At 41.9% G+C, this 9,867-nt stretch overlaps 1 protein-coding gene across 1 annotated transcript in view; it reads left to right on the top strand.

Moving 5' to 3' along the window:
• Positions 1–283: 283 nt before the first annotated feature.
• The window catches only part of STAT1 (signal transducer and activator of transcription 1), a gene marked incomplete at its 5' end in the record, with an annotated part of 45,161 nt that continues 35,577 nt past the window's right edge, over positions 284–9,867 (top strand). The window contains 5 exon segments of the mRNA NM_001133211.1: positions 284–423; positions 762–915; positions 4,374–4,502; positions 5,252–5,396; positions 6,705–6,803. Coding sequence (NP_001126683.1) covers positions 4,375–4,502; positions 5,252–5,396; positions 6,705–6,803 — 372 coding nt within the window.

Below are 9,867 nucleotides of genomic sequence, written 5' to 3'. Positions count from 1 at the left end.
GCACGTCCTTCTGGTCGTTCTCTAAGATATGTAAACAGAACGCCAGTTCCCAGCGTGGCAAAACGGGACTGGGCTGCAGCTCACCCACCCGGCGGCCCCCGCCGGAAGCCGGAGGAAACACCCAGCGTGTGGGCGGAGCAGCGGCCCGCAGAGGGAGGCGGTGGCGCCCCCGGAACAGCCGCGTCTAATTGGCTGAGCGCGGAGCCGCCCGGTGATTGGTGGGGGCAGAAGGGGGTCGGGCGCCGGCGCTGCCTTTTCTCGGGCCGGGTAGTTTCGCTTTCCTGCGCAGAGTGTGCGGAGGGGCTCGGCTGCACCGGGGGATCGCGCCTGGCAGACCCCAGACCAAGCAGAGGCGACCCGGCGCGCCCGGGAGAGGCTGCACCGCCGCGCCCCCGCCTAGCCCTTCCGGATCCTGCGCGCAGAGTGAGTGGCCGTGAGGTTCCGGGTGCCGAGGGTGGGACGCGCAGGGACAGAGTCCTCGGGCCGTGCAGTTGACGCCGGGCGAGGACTGGCCATCTGTGCTGACCCGCGAATAGTTATCCCAGAGAAAGAACGCGTCCCGAGTATTCCAAGTGCGAGCAGTGCCACCTGTTCTCGGAGATGGCACTGCTCAGCACGATTGTCCTTGCCAGTCGTGCTCTGGCAGTGAAGAGGACTTGTGAAATACAGTTTTCCTCTAGAAGACACTGCACCTTCCCATTTACCCTCACTTTCTCCCGTTTCCACCCCTTTCCATCAGTCACGTTTTCTTCTTTTCGCAGAAAGTTTCATTTGCTGTATGCCATCCTCGAGAGCTGTCTAGGTTAACGTTCGCACTCTGTGTATATAACCTCGACAGTCTTGGCACCTAACGTGCTGTGCGTAGCTGCTCCTTTGGTTGAATCCCCAGGCCCTTGTTGGGGCACAAGGTGGCAGGTCAGTAAATGTTCATGGAATCAGATGAATGAGTACATGACTTCGGAATCTTAATTATGTTTCAGTGTTTAAAGATGGAAGGGCTTAATGTCTTCCTAGAGTTTAAAAGTGATGTTTAGTTTTTGCAGACCCCCCACCCCCAAAATAATATAGTCTTAAAAAAATTTCTGGCCAGTACTGAAGAGTTCTGGGGTAGGTATGCAGAGGTGTGGTTGATTGTGCTTCGAATGTTGTTTGTATAGATAAGGAGTTATTTTTATAGAACAGAAATAGGACTTGAGCCTCCAGCACCGTCCATTGTGCAACCATTGCTTAATGAGGATGCTGGACTCACACTTGTGAGATCATAATATGGTTTGCTTTTTACTTTCTAATTCCATCTGAAATATACACAATTTCAATTCAACAAACTGTTTTGAGCACATAGTTTATGCAGGGCACTGTCCAAGGTCCATAAGATGTTAAAAAGCAAAATATCCCACTACTCCACCCCCTCCCCACCCACCTTCCCCCGCCGGGGGCTCTGGAGGCATCACAGAGCTTTACAAGGAAAACTGGAACCGGTGCTCTAATAGAGGTACAGAATTCAGTGAGACACAAGTCAAAGCTTAATTGTGAATAAGTCTCAGACAACTTTATGAAAGAAGGGGCTTTTGTACATAGCTTTGAATGCTGTAGGATTTAGAGACACAAAAATTTGTGGAGAGGCTGTTTCCAAGGGCGAGTAGCTGGAGCAAAGCAGAAATGTTGGGCACAGTTGAAAAACAGTAAATGATTTGGTGACTGGGTTGCTTTGTTGATGGGTGAAGATGGGGTGGGGTGGAAATCCACCTAGGAATGGACAAATCATAGGATTTTTGCACAGGAGATTGATGTGGTCCAATCTGTGGGCAGCAGAGGCTGGATTGGGAAGGTAGAATGTTGGAGACAGGAAGGCAGCAGGTCTTGGGATGGAGTGGAAGGAATCAACCCTAAATCTGGGATTTGAGCTCGGTGATTGGGAGATGGCCATGCCACTCCCTGAGTTGGTAACAGGTTTTGTGAGTAGATGAGACTGACTCCAGATTTGTGAACATGAGCTTATTTATTCATTGTTTTTTTTTAGAGACAGAGTCTCTGTCGCCCAGGCTGGAGTACAGTGGCGCGATCTCAGCTCACTGCAACCTCCGCCTCCTGGGTTCAAGCAATTCCCCTGCCTCAGCCTCCCGAGTAGTTGGGACTACAGGTGCACGCCGCCATGCCTGGCTAATTTTTTTTTTGTATTTTAGTAAAGACAAGGTTTCACCACGTTGCCCAGGCTGGTCTTGAACTCCTGAGCTCAGGCAATCCGCCCACCTTGGCCTCCCAAAGTGCTGGGATTACAGGCGTGAACCACCTGGCCAGCCCAAATATGAGCTTATTAATTCACCTCTTCTGTGCCAGGTGCTACATATGTACTAGCTCAACCAGCCTTAAGAACCAACTGTGGCAGGGTGGGGAAGCTCACGCCTGTAATCCCAGCACTTTGGGAGGCTGAGGTGGAAGGATTGCCTGAGGTCGGGTGTTTGAGACCAGCCTCAGAAACATAACGAGAAGCTGTCTCTACAGAAAATTTAAAAATTAGCCAGGTGTCTTGGCTCATGTTTATTGTATTCGTCTGTTCTCATGCTGCTATAAAGAACTGCCCGAGACTAGGTAATTTATAAAGAGAAGAGGTTTAATTGACTCACAGTTCTGCATGGCAGAAGGCATCTCTTCACGCGGCAGCAGGAGAAAGAATGGATGCAAGCAGGGGAAATGCCAGTGGCTTATAAAACCATCAGATGTCATGAGGCTCACTCATTATCACGAGAACAGCATGGGGGAAACTGCCCCCACGATTCAGTTACCTCCACTGGTCCCGCCCTTAACACGTGGGAATTATGTTACAATTCGAGGTAAGATTTGGGTGAGGACATAGAGCCAAACCATATCACTTGCAGTCTGAGCTCCTTGGGAAGCTGAGGTGGGAGGATTGCTCTAGTCCAGGGGTTGGAGGCTGCAGTGAACTGCGCTCCACTGCCACTGCGCTCCAGCCTGGATGACAGAGCAAGTTCCTGTCTACTAAACACACACACACACACACACACACACACAACCACCTTGTTGATAGGGGAGTAAGTTACCTGGGTTCACTTGGCTAATAAGAGGCGTTGCAGCTCCCATTGGCTGACGGTCCAGCATATCTGTTTTAGGTACATCCTTATTAGTTACCAAGCAGGGAGGGAGAGAGCCACAGCTGGGCTTGGGTCCATTTCTACTGGTATATATGATGATAACTAGCTTTATAGTCCAGACATGTCCTCACACTCCTTTGGAAGGACATTTGTGGAGGAGGCGTGACTTCATGCCTGCGTACATGTGCTCGGCTACAAGTATGCATACACACTCTTCCATGCCCTACTTGAAAATCCAGACCCCTTCCCCAGACGTCTGGCAGGACAAGATTCACTTGTGTCCGCTCTGCGTATTGCCAGCTGTGTGCTGATATGAATTCTAAGTTACATGATGGTCACGGGAGACTCTCCGTTTTCCTAATGAATTTTAGGACTTGCTTATATCAAGTTTTTGTGATTTTTAATCTTTAGGATCACTGTGTAAAAATGGACTTAACAGTTATCCAAAAAGCTAAGTGTTACTTTATCCTTTTAAATTACATTTAATGATGTTTTAATCTTTAAAAATCATTACTTCTTTATGCGAGATTTATTGTTTGTAGTAGGCAAAGAAGAAAATATATCTTTTTAAATGTGTATAAGAAAAATAATGAATTTTACCATAAGAATCATAAATATAAAATAGAAGTTTGAAAATATTTGAGTTAAATTACAAATGTACTGTGATTTGTAGGAGAGCAATTTTGGGAGAGTCTTGTGATTTCTCTTAAAGCAAGTCTGATGAAAATAATGTTTTTCATGTATTTATTTGATAAAATCACAAACTCATTTTAAAGGCGTATTTATTGGATACCTACTATGTGGTTGACATTGTTCTGGGAATACACCAGTGCACAGAATCCTCCACCAACATCCATCCCTTCAAGTGGTAAAAACAGACAATAATCAAAATAAAATATGTGGTAGGTCAGATGGTGGTGTAAGTACTATGAAGAAAAATAAACCAGGGAAAAGAGAGAGCATGTTTCCAGGGTGGGAGGTGGTTGCAGTTTAAATAAGGAGGCCGGAGAAGGCTGCCCTGATATGTTGACAATAAGCAAAGACATGAAGATGTGTTTCGTGGAGGAGAAAAAAAGTTGATCCCCAAACTCAATTAAAAACAGGCTTTAGACTATAAATGCCATTTAAATAAAATATTCCTGGGACAAACTATGTTCTGGATTAAGCAAGATATTTAAGAGTACAACCTGATGCTAGGAAGGCTTTCTTTGGAGCTATGGTTTCCATATACATAGAAAGAATGTATATTCTTTTTCCGTATAGGATGTCTCAGTGGTACGAACTTCAGCAGCTTGACTCAAAATTCCTGGAGCAGGTTCACCAGCTTTATGATGACAGTTTTCCCATGGAAATCAGACAATACCTGGCACAGTGGTTAGAAAAGCAAGACTGGTAAGGAAAATTCACTAGACAGAAGAAGAAGTTTACACCTTAAAAATACTGGTTGATTAAGTGACTTGGGGCCATGTTTACTGGAAGATGAATTCCATCAATGGCCACTGGAATTATTTGTTGTAGAAAAGTTTGTTGATTTAAAAAATGACGTGTGTCTCAACAAAGTTAAGTATATTAGTCATTAAGCACTTTTATGTAGTTTTGTCAAATTTAATTTATGATAGATACTCCTAAATGCTTTGGACAAGTTAGAGAATACTGACACCAATTATTTTCCAACTTAGGATCCAGACTATAGAAAGAAGTAATTTAAAAGAAATAAAACCAAATTAATGGTTAAACATTGATTAGAAATATGAAGAAGGTAGTAAAATCAAGGGCGTTTTTTTAACTGATAGGTGTTCTACTTTAAAATTTATTATTTGCTGATTTAAAAGCATCCTGAAAGTATTTGACATAGAAAGTGAAGGGTCCCCTGTTGACTTTTCCCCCTCCAGAGATAGTCACCATGAACACTGTCATGCACAATCTTTTAGAGTTCTAGAATTTTTCGTGCTAATTGCACATAAGAGAAATACCACATAAACTGCTGCTAAAAGCAGTATCAGTTTCAAAAGAAGAAAGTAAACCTAAGAAAATACTTACATTATTTTAAATAATTTCAATAAGGAAACCAACATTTGTTTTGTCTGTTTTACATAGACATTTAGTTCTAGAATGAAATGTGTAAATGTTAAATCTCCTAGGGAGCACGCTGCCAATGATGTTTCATTTGCCACCATCCGTTTTCATGACCTCCTATCACAGCTGGATGATCAATATAGTCGCTTTTCTTTGGAGAATAACTTCTTGCTACAGCATAACATAAGGAAAAGCAAGCGTAATCTTCAGGTATGACCTGGTTTTCGTATTTTAGTTGAAATGTTCTCATGTTTATGGAAGGCGGTTTTCTTCATTCAGCAAATACAATTGAGCACACACTTATTGGTATTTAGAGAAGTAATAGAGACTAACTCCATTATGTTATTTACAGCATCAGTAAATATAGCATAAGTAAAATAAGATATCAATTTATTTTATAAACACAGAAGGAATTTTTAGGGTTAAGTGTATCACCTCTTAGGTGTTAGTAATCCTGAGAAAAATGTGATGCTATAATCTTGTTTTACTAAAAATTGTCAATATTTAAACCAAAGAAAAGGGGCTACATTTTAAGAGCAGTGATCTATAGTGATACATTAAAGCTCCAGGGAACATTAGTGGTTAGGTTCAGGTCGTTGCTATGCAAATGAGGAATAAAACCAGAAAGGTTTGACTTTCACCTAAGGAAGTCAGGTGACTTCAGGAACTAGACTCCACCTTGCCTTGCTTCTGGTGGAGTTGGCCTCTCCTGGAAGAGAAAGTCAAAAGAAAGATCCAGACATGAGAGAACATGCCACAGAGTTTTAGGGGTTCTTCAAGTGTACTCCCAGCGTGCCCTTGGCGTGGCTATCATATTTATGTCCTGTAATAACAGAACTTTTCTGTTTTAATGGAGGTGAAAGTTATCATTTTCTTCTTTCATACAATACAACTGAACTTTTCAGCTTAGGTAATTGGAAGTTTTTTTTTTTTTTCCTTTGTGAATGTATTTATGATTTTATATACCAGTGAGTGGGGAAATCAAATTAACTTTACAGAAATTTGCTCTCATACAGACCTTGCATGAATGTACCTGTATAAAGAGCCATTATTGCTATTGCTAGTGTTTTGCAAACTAGCTTTGACAATGGCAACAGAAAACCCTAGATGAATATCTTTGGTCTAGTTCAAAGCTTAGACCAACAGATGCATTCATTGAGGAATGTCATGTATAGTTTTTATATCATTTGCATTGTCTTGGGATCCTAACAGAAGATAATTGGCCTTCAGAAATATGGAAAGATATTAAAGTAAAAATATTATATGAACCATATGTGAAAATACTTGTTTTTAAATCAAACAGTACTTTAGGTACCTGCACTTAGAAAGTTAAAGCATTTTTTGTCATAATTCGTGAAAGAAATATTTTGATTTTAACAAACATAGCTTATATAGAATTTAATAGATGAGAGATGAGGTTTCCCAGAGAATATAAACAAATTAATGTCAACTTACAATACACAATAATGTAAACATTCTGCATTTTAATTTATTTTTGTTCTAACCACTCAAATCTAGGATAATTTTCAGGAAGACCCAATCCAGATGTCTATGATCATTTACAGCTGTCTGAAGGAAGAAAGGAAAATTCTGGAAAACGCCCAGAGATTTAATCAGGTACTTTTTTCTCATTGAACACAAAAATTATAATAAAATAAAAATGTATTCATTCATCAAATACTATTGGGGCCCATGTCAAAGCAATGATGAATATCTCTCTAATTTTATAGCTCCAAGAAGTGGGAGAATCAGATTTAGAGATTTTATAGAACCAGGCTTTAAGAAAGATCCTAATCTAATGGAATTAAGTTCTAACGAGGAGAGAGAACATATAAACAAGATACTTCTGGGTAGCATAAAGTGCTGAGAAGATAACATGCTGAATTCATGGAGTGGCTGGGAGTGGGGTTGTTCCTTTAGATCAGGGTCAGGAAAGGCCTCTGAGTTGCTGGCACAGGAATGGAAGCAGGCAGATAGAGGATAGCTACCTTGCAGCTGTCCAAGGTAGAGGCAGTGGAAGCTTGCGCTCAGTAGAATCAGTGGAGGTAGGAAGAGGTGGACACACTCAGGTTATGCTTTGGATGTGGTACCAATATACAAGGATCCTTATATTGAAGGATTACATGCAGGAGTGAGAGCAGAAAGTCAAGGATGGCTCTACAGCAGCTACTAGAACCCCTTGAAAACTGATAATACTGTTCACGTAGCTGGAAAGGCAAGGAGGAGGCAGGGGCGGGAGTTTTGTAGGACACAATAGGTTTGTGGAGAGAAGAGGAGGCTGAAGGGAAAATCAAGGGCTTTGTTTTGAGCAAGATCAAGATACCTATTAAATATTCAAGACATCAAACAGTAAATGAGTCAGAGTTGTACTAGTATCAAGATTTTTGATCATTGTTTTATTACTCCTAATACAAACCTTCCTAGTTGTCAGGGTTCAGCAGAGTTTTGAAGTTGCTATGGCATTTAGTATTCCTTTCTTGAGCACTGGGGTGGTGACAACAAGCCAACAGGCAGGCAGTGTGAAGCCACCATGTTATGGATTGTTCTGGAGGAGCCCATTCCTATATGGATGCCAGAGGACACAGTATGCATCCCGTGTGCATTTCGCCAACAAATAACTACCGAAGTGAACTGTGCGACAGTGGAGAGGGAGAGAGTTTAGGTGTGGTGGAGGATGCCATTCTCCACACACTGCCTGAGCATTTGTCCCAGTCCTTGTAATCTTGTCACTTCCGTAGGCGTATAGTTCCCATCCTCCTGTCACACTGATAGCATCTTGCTGAACTGAGCATGTAAAGATACATATTGCTTATTCTAAACTCAAGCTGGCTAGCTCATCTGGTACCCAGCCTAGGGAACAAAGGTGTATATCAACGTTGGAGGAGAAGCTGGCCAGGTTGTCTCCTCTGGAAGAGGTGTGCCTGTCTCTAACCTGGCATATACCTGAGAGATTTTCAGCCGGCAATTTTGATTATATGGGGCTTCCATCCTAAAAGCAGTATGCGTGGGCCTCCTCTGTATTTCTAATAGACTTGAAAGGACAGCCAGGAGCAAAGATGGGCAGAAGGACAACCTATTTCCCCCAGCTGCAAGCATGTCCTCCTCACATTTGTCCCCTTGGCCCAGAGTTGGCATTGGCAGCAGAGTAGGTGACCTCTGCTCTCCCACATGAACCCCATCCCCTGGCTTTGGATCTTGAAGGTTTACCAGCTTTTGAGCTCCCTCCCCATTAAAAATGTGGGTAATCTGGGGATTGTTTTGAGCCTCTCAGAGGACACCTGAGTCCGTGAACACCTTTACAAAGCCTTCTTAGGGTGTGAGGGAAGTTTCTGGGTATCTGGGGATGTCAGGGAAAGGGAAAAGTCACAATAGGTGCCTCCTTTCCAAAGTTATCTAGCCAACTATTGGCTAGGTAGGTCAGAAACATTTCCTGACCATTTCCCCCCTTGTTGAAATAACTTTATTTTATTAATACAGTCATGCATCACTTAATGACACAGATACATTCTGAGAAATGCACCACTAGGTGATTGCGTTTTTGTGCGAACATTATAGAGTGCATTTACACAAACCCAGGTGGTATAACCTACCATACACCTACACTATATGGTAAAGCCTATTGCTCCTAGGCTACAAACCCGTACAATATGAAGTTGTACTGAACGCTTTGGGCAATTGTAACACAATGTTATTTGTGTATCTAAACATAGAAAAGGTACAGTACAGATAGTGTGTAAAAGATAAAAGATGGTATCCCCATATAGGGCAGCTCCATTCTAATCTTATGGGGCCACTGTCATATACGCGGTCCATCATTGACTGAACCATTGTTATGTAGTACATGACTGTGTATATTCTATTCATGCTAAAGTAAATGTGTATGGAATGATGTGATGTCTGGTATTTGCTTCAAATAATCCCATTTGGGGACTAGAAAAGTAAGGAGAATAGGGATGAAACAAGGGTGTCCATGAATGCTAATTGTTGAAACTGTGTGATAGGTACATGGGGATTCAACAGATTCAACAAGTTAAAAACATGCAAAATTCCAAGTCAGTTCAGATCATTTAGAGACCACAGAATTCTGTAGACATGCTGAGATGGGAAATTATTGTTCCCGTTATTTTTTGTTTTAATATAAGAGCTTTTAGAAAATACATTTAAGAGAATATTATGCTATACACACTCTAGTAGACTATAAATGTTTCGTGTGCTGTCTTACAGCACACTAAGTTTTTTTCTTTCTTTTTTTCTTTGTGGTGAAAAAGCTCATTGCATGTCTGGACAAGAATTTAGGTCCATAGGGTCTGAAGGGATGGGGAGAATTTCTTTCAGGTGGGAGGGAAAGACATGAGGTGGATTCTAAGCTTCCTTTTCTGTTCCATCTTTGTGTTCTTAAGGACTAATGGTTACCATATGCTGAGTGCTTATCATGTTTCAGGCCCTGTGCTAAGCACTTTATAAACATTATTTCATTTGAGTAAATACTTTCAAAACTATCATTGAAGTTAGGTATTCTTGTACCCATTTTAAAGATGAGAAAACTAAGGTTTAGAGGTTAGGTACTTCGCTCAGGGCCACAGAGCTAATGAGAAGTAGGTTTGGAATTTAAACCCAGTATTGTCCAACTCTAAAACTAGTTCACTGGAGAAGTCACTCTTCAGTTTTCTAATCTGTGGGA

This window comes from Pongo abelii, chromosome 11 (genome assembly GCF_028885655.2).
Source record: "Pongo abelii isolate AG06213 chromosome 11, NHGRI_mPonAbe1-v2.0_pri, whole genome shotgun sequence".
Classification (NCBI taxonomy): Eukaryota; Metazoa; Chordata; class Mammalia; order Primates; family Hominidae; genus Pongo; species Pongo abelii.
This window is presented reverse-complemented; position numbering and strand designations above follow the sequence as displayed.